General features: G+C 34.1%; 1 protein-coding gene across 12 annotated transcripts in view; it reads right to left on the bottom strand.

Annotated features, from left to right (window-relative positions):
• The window catches only part of C9H12orf50 (chromosome 9 C12orf50 homolog), a 38,502-nt gene that overhangs the window by 11,790 nt on the left and 11,830 nt on the right, over positions 1 to 14,882 (bottom strand). For all 12 annotated transcript variants that reach the window (XM_027593683.2, XM_027593682.2, XM_027593677.2 and 9 more), the window contains 3 exons: positions 1,451 to 1,609; positions 919 to 996; positions 724 to 837 (listed from right to left, as the gene is read on the bottom strand). In XM_027593683.2, the coding sequence (XP_027449484.1) occupies positions 724 to 837; positions 919 to 996; positions 1,451 to 1,609 (351 nt within the window). The remainder of the gene's footprint in view (positions 1 to 723; positions 838 to 918; positions 997 to 1,450; positions 1,610 to 14,882) is intronic.

Here is a 14,882-nt window from a genome sequence, read left to right as displayed (position 1 = left end):
CTATCATTTTTCATTTTTAGGGAGAGGACAGGATTCAAATCTTCTACCGCAGCAAAACTTTTCATCTCATCCTAGTGGCAAGACAACTATATAAACTCAGGGCACCCATGGATTTTCTCTGAGTTTCTGGTTTTATATCCAGAAAATAATGTTCTTATCTTGCCTTCAAGGGCCAAATGTTTACCAACATTAAGATAAGATTCACCAAAACATAAGACTCATGAAAGGCCCAGCCTTGCAATAATCCACCTGCACTGCTTCTGAAATTGCCTGGTACACAAAAGGCACTCATTCAATGAACAAATGTATCCTTGTTCTGCCACTAACGTCATTCTGTGATCTCCCTTTTGTCCTTCTAGGGCTAGGTTGTTCTTTCTACTCACGGAGAAAAATATGCACCTATTTCACAGGGAGATTTCTTTGCAAAGAAAAATAAATGGTAAAAGCAAGTTATTTACAGAATTACTGCATTGGGGGAGTAGTGCTGCCACGCACTTATGAAGACCATTCATTCTGTAGCTCCACTGGGAAAGTATAATTACATTAATAGCATCTTTTCATATTAAATATAGGTCATCTGATAAAAGCACTTCCTCCTCACTCTAAATTCTGATGTATTATTTATCATTTAACTCTAGTGTAAATCTTACTAAATAATTCACAGCCTATCACACCAAGTATCTCTTATACATCACCTTGAAATGCTGCCTTTTCATTCCTTACCTTCTTGCAATTCACTGCCATTTTCCAAAGGCTTTTCTAACTCTTTGTCTGCTGTAGAGGCTATGCTTTTTGATGATGAAATATCTGGAGGAGTATGAAATCTGTAGTATTCACCTAATCTCCCATTAGAAGAGTAGAGGTTAGTATATTTGTCACATCAAGCATTAGAAAATCCACAAATGTTTGATTTCTTACCAGATTTATAACACATCTCCTTTATTGCTCTTTTTTCTTCAATTTCTTCAGGAGTCTTTGTCCATAAACTAGAAGCATCTATAGGATATAATTTTTTAAATTAAATTGTCAAAAGCCAAATAATATGAAAATATATAATAAATCAGAATGAAAAATTCCAGACATTGTTCTCATGGATATTTTTTTATTTTTAAAATCAATAATTTGCATAATGATAAATGTCTCAAATTGCTATATTTCATGTATTAGAAAAATCAGTTTAAGCAACTGTACATATTTAAATGAGATCTATCACTCAGCCATCATACAACAAAAACCCTCCAATCCAAATGATCATAAGCATGTATAGACATAGAACAAATTAGAACATAATGAATTGAATATATTAATAAAATTCAAGCTATTTTCTTACCAAAATCTGCCTAAACATAATATATTACCTTATAAACCTCTCACAGTTAAAAAATATGTAAAAAAAAAAATGGTACGGTTTTTGAATGTGCATTGTAAATCTGAGAAAAGCCTTACTAACCATTTTGTTCATCTCCTTCCTCCTCTTCTTCCTCAAAGTTAGTTTTTAAAACTAAAGGATGGTGAATGGGTCGTGATATATTCTCCGGAGGTTTCAGGGGTTCCTGACTCTGGGTCGGGGGTGGAATTCCTTCCTGAGTTTCTTTCTGTGATGTGATATCTACAGAGGAAATGCAATATTTCAGTCTTTTTAAGATATATATTATGTGCATGTTCAAAGTTCAACAGTGTCGTCCTAATTTACTGCATATTTTATTAAAAGATATCTCATCTTATTTCTGGAAAGGTTATTAAACTAGTAAAAAATATCAACATTTTGTCTGTAAGGTGCAGAAAATATGCTAATTCATAGATTTTATAGGAATTATGACCATGACTTGGTATATCACAATTTAGGTAAATGCAAAGTGACCATAAATATTAATGTATTCTTACATTGATTGTATCTATGGAATAAGAATAACTTAATCAATTTACAATAAATTAACAAAGACAAATTCAAATAAGGCATAGCTTATAATGGCAGAGTATATATGCCAAAAGAGGAAAAAATCCAATATCTGTGGCTGCATGATTACTTGGAAGTGAGAAAGAATGATACGTTCAGATTTCTGTTTTGGCTGCACATTGGTCAGACTGTCCAAAGTTCTAGGTCACATTTAAATGTCCTGTAACTTTCAAAACTAACAAGCAGTTAATAGAAAAAGTTAGTGAACACATGAATCTTCTATTATCACTAATTCAATCCCCTTTGTTTTCTAAGTGAGTAGTTATCAAATTTGGCTAGTTATCAAAATCAACTAAAGAAATTATTCAAAACAGGGGCACCTGGTAGCTCAGTAAGTTAAGCATCTGCCTCCGGCTCAGGTCTTGATCCCCAGGTCCTGGGATCGAGCCCTGTGTTGGGTTCCCTACTGAGGGAGCCCCCCCACCCCTACCCCCCACCTCGTGCTCTCACTCTTTCTCAAATAAATAAATAAATAAAATCTTAAAAAAAAAAAGAAATTCAAAACATCTTTTGGGTCTCTGGTTTCTGAACTTCTGATTTAGCAGATCTAGATTAAACCCTGAAAATCTGATTCCATTTTTTAAAAGTCTCAGGTAATTATGAAATCAGCCCCGTTTGGAAACTACTGCCCCAAATGAATTATCATCCAACTAGGGTCCTGGGTTATAGGAAATCTTTAGGTGTGCCATCCCAATAATTTGAAACCAATGAATCCTATTCCAGATCCTGAATTTCCACATTTATTTTCCCCCTAAAATTGGTTAGCCTAAGAACAGGCTTGAGTTCACAATAGTCTTCTCTCCACTTTATAAGATAAAGGCCTACCCTTCACTCATGCCAGAATTTACTATAGCACACTGGCCAAAAGAGAAATCCTCCTTTATTGATTAACCAAACTACCCCAAACCCATAGGGCTTCTTTATCCATTACCTTAATTTATACACATTTCTACAAGGAGAAAATCATGATGTGGTAGGCAGAATAATGGCCTCCTAAGGATGTCCATGTCCTAATCCCCAGAACCTAAGTATGTATTAGGTTAAATGGGAAAGAAGATTTAAGGCTGCAGGTGGAATTAAGACATAATCACCTGACCTTAAAATTGGCAGTTTATTTGTTCTGAATTATCCAGGTGGGCCCAAGGTAATCAAAAAAGTCTTTACAAATGGAAGAGAGATGCAGAGGAAGAGAGCCAGGAAAGAGATGTGACGATGGAAGCTATGTCAAGTAATGCAATGTCAGGAGGACTTGACTTTGATTGCTGATTTTGAACATGGAGGAAGGAGGATATGAACCATGGAATACAGAAAGCCTCTAGAAATTGGAAAAGGCAAGGGAACAGATTCTCTCCCAGAGTCTTCAGAAGAAATGCTGCCTTGGAGACAACTTAATTTTAATCCAGAGATGTCTGCATGGAATTTCTAAACTACAGAACTACAAGAAAGACAAATGAGTTGTTGAAGCCACTTGGTTGCCAGTAATTTGTTACAACAGTAACAGAAAATGAATACACACACACACACACACACAAAAAAGAAAATGAATACACAAGGTATTAGAAAAAGTGCTATTGGGGTCCATGTTGGAACATTCTAAATTCAAATGCATACTAGAGTATGGTAGTAGTTAAGAATTTTTGTTGAAAAATTTTGCTTCTTCCACTTCTGGACTATTGTTAAAGAATATATAACTCTCAAAGGGAAAGTCTCTTGACATCATGGAAGGAGAGTGCTAGTAAAAACTCTAAAGGAAAAACATGGCTTTAAATAAAGCTTTTTAGCTATTCTCAATATGTATTCCCAAGACTTGTCATTAGTTGCAAAGAGAAGCTTTACTGAACATTCAAAAGAGTAAATTTTAGAGTCACATTTTTAGAGGTTCATTGAGATGTAATTCGTACACCATACAATTTACCCATATGAATATACAATTCAGTAGTTTTTAGTATTTTCACAGAGTTGTACAACCATTGCCATAATCAATTTTAGGATATTTGAACACTACAAAGAAGAAACCCATTCCCATTAGCGATTACTCCTCATGTCTTCCAAATACCCCTGGTCCTACACAATCACTAATATTCTTTGTTTCTATGGATTTGCCTATTCTAGATACTTCATGTAAGTGGAATCATACAATATGTGTGTGGTCTTTTGTACATGTCATCTTCCACTTACCATAGGGTTTTCAAGCTTTAGCCATGCTGTCACCTGTAACAATTCTGCATTCCTTTTTTAGCCAAATAATATTCCATTGTACAGATATACAACAAATTTATCCACTCATCAGAGGATGGACATAGGTTTCTACTCTCTCTTTCATTAATTTCTGCTTTAATCTTTATTATTTTCTTCCTTCTGTTTGTTTTAGGTTTACTTTGCTCTTTTTCCAGTGTCTTAAAGTATAAAATTAGGTTATTAATTTGAGACCATATTTTTAAATATAGGCATTACAACTATAAAGTTTCTTCTGTGTACTATTTTACTTGCATCCCATGAGTTTTAGTATGCTGTTTCCTCATTTTCATTCATCTCAAAGCATTGGCTAATTTTCCTTGTAATTTCTTGGTTGTTAATAGGTGTGTTATTTAATTTCTACATATTTGTGAATTTCCCATTATTTTTTCTCTTATCGATTTCTAATTCCATTATGTTTGGAGAACATACATTGTATGATTTCTATAATTCCAAATTTATTAAAGCTTGTTTTATGGCCTAATATATAGTTTATCCTGGACACTGTTCCATTTGCTCTTGAGAAATAAGTGTATTCTGCTATTGTTGCAAGGAACATTCTATAGATATCTGTTTGGTCATATTGTTTTATAGATGTTCAAGTGTTCTATTCTTTGTTGTTCATAATCATTTGCATAGTATATCTTTTTTCATTCTTTTACTTTCAACTTGTTTATGTATTTAAATCTAAAGTATGTCTCCTATAGATAATATATAGTTGAATCCTTATTTTTAATCTGGCAGTGTCTGCCTTTTTATTGTATTTTAATCTAATCATATTCAATGTTATTATTGATATATAGTTGGATTTTTATGTCATTTTACTTCCTGTTTTTTTGTTGTTGTTGTTCCTCTATTCCTCTACTGCTTCCTTTTGCAGTAAGTAGGTATTTTTTAATTATTTTTATGATTTTTCCATATTTTTAAAGGTATCTTCTTGGGAGTTGCTCTAGGGCTTTCCATATAGTTCCTAACTTTTCAGAATATACTTCAGATTTATACTATTTAATTCCAGCTAGAGATAAAAAGGTTATTCCTATACAGTGCTATTCTTTCTTCCACCCTCACCCAATTTGTGCTGTTGTTGTTATGTCTATATGTGTTACAAACCCAAAAATACATTGTTATATTACTTTGTTTAATTTTGTATTTTTTAAAGGAGCTGAAAGAAGGAAGAGAAAATATTTATCTTATAGGGTTTGTTATATTAACCTTCTTATTTATCATTTCTGATTCTATTTATTTATTCCTATGGATTGAGTCACTACCTGGTATCATTTCCTCACCATAATATAGGTTTGCTCCCACCTGCCTCCTTTATGCTCTTATTGCCAAATATATTACATTTCTAAATGCTATAGGCTCAAAAATACAATTATATACATATGCAAATATATATATTTTTTTCTTTCAGTACTTTGAATATGTCCTCCTACTGCCTGCTGGATTACAATGTGTCTGAGAAATCAGCTGTTAATCTTACTGAGTTTCCTTTATATGTGACAAATCATGTTTATCTTGTTATTTCCAAAATTTACTTTTGTTTTTGGCATTGAACCCTTTAACTATGATATGTCTGGATGCAGATATCCTTGGGCTTATTCTACTTAGAATTTGTTGAGTTTCTTGAATATGTAGATTAATATTTCTCATCAAATTTAGGGAGTTTTCAACCATTACTTCTGTTTTCTCTCTTTTTTAGACTGTATAATCTCTACTGATCTATCTTGAAGTTTGCTGATTCTTTCTTCTCTCTAATATTTATTCCATTCAATTCATAGTTTGTATCTATTTGTTGATATTCTCTATTTATTGAGACATTGTCATTATACCTACCTTAATATCTTTAAGCATGGTTTTCTGTAGGTCTTTGAACATATTATTACTGCCTAAATTATGTTTGCTAACTCTAAAATCTGAGCTCTCTCAAGGCATTTTGTTGACTACATTTATTTGTTGTGTATGGTTTACACTTTCTTGCTTCTTTTCGTGTCTCATAAATTCCTACCCAGTTTTTTTGTTTTTTTTTTTTTTACTGGACAGTTTGAACAATGTGTTGTAGCAACTCTGGATCTTGATTTCTTACCCCCAGCCCCAGGATTTGTTGTTGTTTGATTTTTAATATTTTAATGACTTGGTTGAACTATTTTAACAAAATCTATTTTCTCCCACAGTGTACAGCACCTCATGTCACTGCTTGGAGGATGCAGCCTTGATAAACCCAGAGTCATCCATGGATGACAGTGGTTTTATCAGGACTCTATTTGTCTCTTTCCCCGGTTTCTCTGTTAAGCTATCTACCTCTGTTGGTTTCACCCCCAGTTGTCAGGCTCCTTTACTTGCTGGTTGATTGCTCTCTTGTTTCCGTTAGTGCACTGGGGCATTAAATTTCTTCACCATGCACTTCAATTAAGTTCTGATCCCTTTGCAGAGGTGGTTTCTGAGGCCAATCTTTCAAGTTTGTTCCGATCTTGGGAGAGCTCTTCTTAACTATTCCCCTGGTTGTCTTTGGTCAACTCTTATCTGGTTTACACTTTAGCTTGTTGCTCTCATAGAGCTACCAGTCTCTTCATCGTTGCTTACCCCCAAACTCTCCACTGTTTTCCAGAATGCCATAATAAACTTCCTCAGACTCTGTTCTGTTCCAGATAAATTCCGTTCTCTTTTGGAGAGTTTCAGAGTTCTCTGCCCCTACAGCTTATTTCTCCTGCTTAAGCAAAAACCTCAATGCCACTACTGGGAACAAGGACAGTCACTTCTCTTGGAGTGACACCCCTGCTTTATAAGCAGGCACTGGGCAGGGGTGTTAGCCTCTGATATTTATGGTTTGCCCATTCTGGCAATTGGGCAATTGGGGGCTTGTTATTCTCTGCCTGCTACTTCTGTAGAACTTCTGTCCTATGAGTAGGGCTGGATAGAAGACCCAGATTTCTTAGCCTCTCTTGCCTGAAAAATAGAGCTCTTTGAACATGAAACTGTAAGTGAGGGAGTATGAGAAATGCTAGCAGACTGCTTCTCCCAGGAAGATACCATAGTCCTCAGCAGGGAGCTGGAGGTAGAGTGCACCCTGTGTTCTTGGTTGAACCCATATAGAGTAGAACTTCTGCCACACTGAACTGGGGGGTGGGTAGTGACTCAAATACCACAGACTTGCTGTTCTAACTGATATTTAATAGATATTTCTTTCTTTCTTTTCTTTTTCTTTCTTTCTTTTCTTTCTTTCTTTCTTTCTTTCTTTCTTTCTTTCTTTCTTTCTTTCTTTCTTTCTTTCTTCTTTTCTCTTTTTCTTTCTTAGTGTGGGAAAGAGAGAGCAAGCGCACGCACAAGTCTGGGGTGGAGTGGGACAGAAGGAGAGAGAGAGAGAAAATCTTAAGTAGGGTCTATGCATAGCGTGGAGCCAGATGTGGGGCTTAATTTCATGACCCTGAGATCATGACCTGAACGGAAATCAAGAGTTGGATGCTTAACTGACTGAGCCACCCAGGTGCCCCTAATAGATTTTCTTGAATAAATACTTGCTGTATGCTCTTAGGACAATTTCCAGACACTTTACTTTGTGTTTAATATATAATTTTCATCAACTATTGTTGCTTCACTGAGGAGCAGATCTGTGAAACTCCTTATGATACATTTTTGAAAGTTAACCTACAATCACAATTTTTTAAATTCAAGTGTAATTATTTACTCCAACTACCAAATTTACTCATGATATCTTAGATAAAACCCAGGGATAAAAAATATTTTGAAATTATTTTCTTCCAATTGAGTGTTACATCCGCGGGTATATAAACCTATTTTATCAAATAATATTGTGAAATGTTCTTATTAAAATCGGGCCTCACTTTATTTCAGCTTATAAAATATTAACTATCTCCTAACTCTCTTCGCAAAATTAGGATAATATGCTAATTCTGTATATTACTTTTAGCTATATGCCTTTCTATTTCATAAACAATGAGAATAATTTTGATCATTAGCTCATTAATAGATACTTTTCCAATAAAAGTCTACTCTTATGTGCAGTAATTATTTATCAGTGTGCAATGTAATTATGTTGTTTTAATAAATTATGTATTAATAATAATTGTAATAATAACAACCCTAAGGAAATGTGTTTTAAAAATGTGTTAATGACTATGAGATTCCATAGTGTGGAGACTTACTGTCATAGAAAATAAAACAAAAATTTTCAACTTATATATACATTTTTATTATACTTAAATTTGACAGGTGATCAATAAACTCAAGCATAAAAATATCAGTTTAGGTTAAAAATGTGAAGGAAGAGGGGTGCCTGGGGACTCGGTTAAGCATCAGACTTTGGCTCAGGTCATGATCTCGGGGTCCTAGGATGCAGCCCCACGTCAGGCCCCCCGCTCAGTGGGGAATCTGCTTCTCCTTCTCCCTCTGCCTCTCCCACCGCCCATGAACTCATGCTCTCTCTCTCTCTCTCTCAAATGAATGGATAAAATCTTTAAAAAAATGTGAAGGAAGAAAATGAAAATAGTAGTTTTAGGAAAAGGAAAGATTTCTTTTAATTTTTAAAGAAATGTTTAAAGTATTTTTTACCTTTTGAAAACTGTCAAATATAACATATATGAAGAGTGCACAAATCATCAAATATGCAATGTAATAAACAACACAAAGCCAACTCTCTGTCTTCTGCACTTTATATCACTTTCCTTCTCCATTACCCACAATATGTATCTTTATCCTGATTTCTAATAATCACTTTGTGGTTTTTCTTAGAGTTTCACCACTAGGTATGCATGTCTAAAAATAAAGTTTAATTTTGCTTATTTTTGAACACTTTATAAATGGAATCAAGAGTATGTGTTCTTTTTTCTGTCTTCCATCACTCAACATTATAACTGTGAGCTGCATCCTTGCTTGCATATTTCTTTTGTTCATTCATTTTCATTACTGTATAGTACTATCTACTGAATGAATGTGCCACAATTTATTTATATATCACACTATTATTCAACAGTTAGGTTATTTCTAGCCTTTGGACATTACCAAAAAATGCTGCTATGAACATTCTTTTACATGTATCCAGGTATACATGGGAATGAATTTTTCTAGGATATATGCTTCAAAAATGGAGTTGCTTGGCCTAAATTATGCGTGATTTTTTCTTGATGAGATCATGCTAGACTGTTTTCCAAAGTGCTCGTTTCAGTTTAAACTAACTACAGTGCCAAAGAATTCCCAATGCCCTTTGTCTTACCAACAGTGGGTAGATTTTAAAATTTTTGCCAAAATAATGGGTGTGCTTGATATTTCAAAGTGATTTCCTTGTTTACTAATAAATTTATCACATTTTCATTTGTTGCTTGACATTTGGATTTCCTATCTTTCAAAATCTTGTTTATGCTTTCTGTGCATTGTTCTAGCACAGGGGTTCTCAACCAGAGATGATTTTACTCCTTCCTCTAGGGAACATTTGGCAATCGCTGGGCATATTTTTTGTTTACACAATTAGGAAGATGCTATTGGCATCTCAAGGGTAAGAGCCAATTTTTTTTGGCTGCTAACCTCCCATAATGCATAGGATAGTCCCCACCCCCTCTCCCACCACCACCTCACCACCACCACAACAAAGAACTATCCAGCCCTGAATGTTGATAATACCTATACAGAGAAACCTGTTTCATCAGGTTCTCCAGGTTCTCTGTCTTTCGATTTTTCTTCAAATATTGAGTTCAAGTCTTTTATGGCAGTCATATAATGACATATGCTGCAAATATTTTCTCACCTTCTATGGCTTATCTTTTCATTCTTTAATGGTGTTTTTGGTGAATACAGATTTTTATTTTAATATGTCTAAATTTATTCATCATTTCTTTAATAGTTAATACTTTTTTATGTGATTATTACCTTCTGAAACATTTAAAGATTGACCTTTTACATTTTGGTTTATAATTTACCTAGAATTGATTTTTATGTATGGTGTCAGAGGAATTCATTTTCCCCTCATTAACTGAAAAGATCATCCTTTACCCATTGATCGGCCATGCTACCTGTTACAAATTAAGTGTCCATCTCTGCAGGGATCTCCAGCTTCTCACTCTATTCCATTTGTCAATTTCCTTAGCTTTTAGTGAATATGACGCTGTCCTAATCTCTATCACTCTATAGGCCTTGATATCTGGTTGAATAAGTGCTATAATTTTCTTGTTCTTCAAGCAGCCTTGACTGTTCTTGGCTCTCTGCATTTCTACATAAATTTTAGGACCTGTTTGAACTTCGAGATTATTGTTCTTAAATTTTAAAAATATATGATGAGTATCAAATCATATGGCAAATCAAATGTCATCTGATGTTTAAAAGAGTAATTAAATTTTATTTGTTAAATGTCAGTATTGATAAAATGTTGGAACTTTTGCAACTATTTAAGTTTATGATGAGTTTAATAAAAAAATGTTTTAAAGACTAATTCATCAAAAATAAAGACCACTGTTCATTATACCTTTCCATTCAGGGTATTAAAATATACATCAGAAGGAGAAAGTTATAGTATAGGAAAATATAGCATATTTAGTGACTGGAAACTCCCCAGTTAAAACATGGAATAAATAATTCAGGTGAATTACTTGGTAATCAAGTAATGCAAAAAAACTTCATTTAGACAGTTAAATTTACCCTCTCTATAATGGTTAAAACAATGGTGTGCTAAGAGTTTTGATACATAAATTATACTTTTGCTGTTTTACTGTAACTTTCCCATGGGATTTGAATTTCAAGGAAGTACTATAATGTATTTTCTATTAATTTACACAAATAGATCATTTTGGTTACCTTGATTTTTCTACCCAAAGCATAGTTTCATGCCATTAAGATCAATTTTGGTGTGATCAGATATATTTCATCTAACTCTTTGGAAAAAGATATGTATTTTTTAATATTATGCAATAATATAATAATATATGTTAGATATATTGTATATAAATATTATAATAATATGTTACTACTATTATAATAATAATATTATGTTTGTCCCATAGTCATTTCTTCCCTCATTTTAGACAAAGAACATTAGTTTTCCTTTGGGAAACTTTTCCACATCTTCAATCCATTTAATTTGAGTGATGATGACATCCTAGACCTAAGGATTAGCTATCCCCTTGGCCTGAACCATTCCTAGGAATGAACATGTTTCCCGCATCATTAGATGAGGTTGAGTGTTAAGGCTTTAGCTTGAAAAAGATTTCTTTGGAGGTTAATAGAAAATGATGATGATAGTGATGAGCATACTGAGTGCTTACTCTTTGCCAGGTATTATTCTAAACTATTAGATATTAACTCATTAAATATCCAAAACAACCCCATGGCATAGGTATTATTACTATCTCTATTATATAGTTGAAGAAATTGGGCCACAGAGATATTACGTTCCACAAGGTTATTGGGAAGTATGTGGCAAACTGAGATTTTAACCCAGTCTGACTCAGGGTTCTCCATCCTTGCTTATTCGGCCTCTGGGAACCAGATATGAGGTTCTGGGGGCAACCCCAGTATGTGAATGGCAAGAAGTGCAGAGTCAAGCGTCGGTGAAGGAAGCCCTGGATCCACCAGCATCTGAGGTCAGATCTGTGCTGAATCTCTTCAGTTACATGAGCCAATAATTTCCAGTTTTCCCTTAAATCTGATTGAGGTGGGATTGTCTTCTTAAAATCAGTGTGTGCTGGATTGGGCTCAGATCAGCAAATGAGAACTAATTATTATTTTGCAAGCCCACTGATGTTACATTGGTAACTTGAAATCATTCATGGCAGGAGTGTTTGCTCTCTGGAAGTTAACAAATGCTGCTTTTTGTTTTGTTTTTATTTTTGATTTCGGTGAAGCGGGGACAGGGAGAACAAGTTTCTTAATGGTTAACAGAACATCAGTGCTTTTCAGCCAAGAGAGTCTTGTTTAGTACCATGATAGACTGCCATGTTATGCCCAGACATTTCAAAGATAAACAGCTACTGTCTGTGCTTAATCAATTTTCAAAACAAATTTGATTCTTTTCACTTAGGTGACATGCATTTCATCACCATAATGCAATACTCTCTGCTATAAATCCCTTCCTAACTAAAACACAAATGCACAGGCAAAACATGGAGGTTATAAGAATCTTTTGCTTGAACAATTCAGTTATTTTTAACCAAATAAGTTGTTTTTATTCATAATTTTTGGGAATCAGATACTATCCTTCTCTTTGCTTGAAAGAGTAAAAATGGTGATTATTTTTGTATAATTCATAGAGCTCTTCACCATTGGCTCCTCACCAATTCTTTTTCTTCACTTTTCACTAATTCTTTGGGAACACCCTCATGCAATGGTTTGATTAGGGCATTAGGAACACCTGTATAGATTTTATAATCTATTGTAGTATTCTTACCAAAAATGTTTAATCTAAATCTTATTAACAGAAAACAAATAAACAAATTCCCATTTAAAGGATATTCTGCAAAGCGACTAGCCTGAACTCTTTAAAATGTCAACAACATGGAAGAAAAAAACAAAGAAGTGTAGATATTAAAGAGACATGACAACTAATTACAATAAATGATGCTTAATTGGATCCTGGATTGAAAAAACCAAAACAAACAACTATAAAGCTATGCTATTCAATACATAGTTCTGGGAATACATTGTCCTGACAGCTTCTTAGAAAAGCAGAAACTTAAGCCACAGCCTGGACATACTGAATGAAACTGCAATTTCACTGGATCTCCAAGTAATTTCTGTGAATATTAAATTTTGAGAAGCACTGTTATAATGAACATTATTGGAAAATTACAAACTGTGGATTGAATATCAGACATTAGTATCATATCACTGTTAGATTTCCTCCTATATGTAATAGTTGTATGTAGTGTATTTATGCAGGAGAATGTCCTTAAATTTAGGAGATATATGCTGAAGTATTTAGGGATGAAGTGTCAAATAGTTGCAACTAACACTTTAATGGTTCCAAAAAGGGGGAATAAGTATGTATTGGTACATTATATGCATGCATGTAATATAATACTTACATATATGCAACAACCATAGAGGGAAAAGAGAAAGTAATTTGACAGATGTTTATTTGTGCATCTGGTTAAGAGCACTTGGATGGGTGTTCATTGAACTATTTTTGCAACTTTTCTATAAAAAAAAAGTTGCAGTAAAAAAAGGTACACTGAAAGCTGGGCTTAACACTCATCAGTTTAATTGGTGGTCTGGGTGGTGACTGGAAACTTTTTGGGTTGTTTTATTGTTATTGTTGGTTGATATTGTTGTTTTTTTAACTCCCACAGTAATTCTAATTGGGAGTCAGAGCTGAGGACCTCTGGATAAGGTGAATACCAGATGGTGTTCCTCAGCTTCTGGGCTTCAGATGATTAAAGGGAAGAAGTCCCACTGTGTGGCCACAAATACATGGAGAAAATAAGAGAAAGAGGAAACCTTATTTAATGGAAATATACATAACTCAGAAATGCTTGAAGTCCACTGTTTAATATAAATCAAAGGGAAAAAGGAGTTTTCTATTAAATGCAAAAGATCTTAATGGCTTCAAAAAGAAGGCTGCAGAGTAGGGTAATAGAATTAACCTCTCAAAAGGAAGAAGCCAGATGAGGAGGTCTTACGGGTGAGTCCATTAAAATGGCCAAAAGAACTGATGTATTCTTGAAATGCCATAGAGTCTTAGAGTCGGACAGAATTGTGCTTGAATTCAAGTACCCTGCCTCAGATATTTAGCTTCTCTAGGCCTCATTTTGCCAATCTGTAATGGGGATGCTAATAGTATCTATTTGACAGGTTTTTGTGATGAGGCATGCAAAGTGCCCAATACAGGGCTGCCACAGGAAAATATATAAGAAATTATTTGAAAATACTGAATATGAGATTTTCTTGTTTCTTATAACCCTACTTCATTTTTCTTAAATCATAAAATTTTAGTTTATATAGTCCTAAAGTCTGTGGAGGTCTCAGACCCAAATGTAACTAATAAATGTTAGGCCTAGAAAACCAGTATTTCAGTACTTGCCTTTATTTTGTTGTACTTTTAGAAGCACTTTGGACCAAAGATGAAAACAGACACAAGGATGAAGAGTTGCCCAGTTCCAACACAAATTGTTCCAGGCATCACCACTGTGTGGGTTATGGCATTTACTCTACCTATCCACCTCTCCCCAAAAGAGGAAAGAATTGAGTTGAACTGTTCAACTTTCCCCCCTCTTATAACCATTAACAATTGTTCTCCCCCCAAAAACAAAAGTAGTCTATTTTACCAACTCTAATATTCAAGTCAAAGTGTTTATTAAACTACCTAAGAACCATTTATTAAGTAATTGTTTGCCAAGACTTAGAATAAGGTCATGTACACGTATCCCTTCAGGCTAGACCTAAAGTGAGCTGATCTAAAGTTCATTTCACTGGCCAGATAGTCAGGTGTCCAAAGCACCTTAAGACACTGACTTAGAAAAATAAGAATTAAATTATTGTTAAGTTATTCATTATAGAATAACATGGCAACTAGGCGAGGAGGTGAGAATTTGCTTCAGTGTTTGAGCTACTGTGTTTTGAAATCATCCTTAACAAAACTTAGGAAATTTCTTAGGGGGAACAGTTTGTCTGAATATGCTAACCTCTCATGTATAGCATGGAAAAAAGAATACATACCTACAATGCTTGCAAAGAAAATATGAAATATACT

Source organism: Zalophus californianus, chromosome 9, assembly GCF_009762305.2.
Source record: "Zalophus californianus isolate mZalCal1 chromosome 9, mZalCal1.pri.v2, whole genome shotgun sequence".
NCBI classification, from domain to species: Eukaryota; Metazoa; Chordata; class Mammalia; order Carnivora; family Otariidae; genus Zalophus; species Zalophus californianus.
The sequence above is the reverse complement of the archived record's forward strand: the minus strand, read 5'-3'. Positions and strand labels throughout refer to the sequence as shown.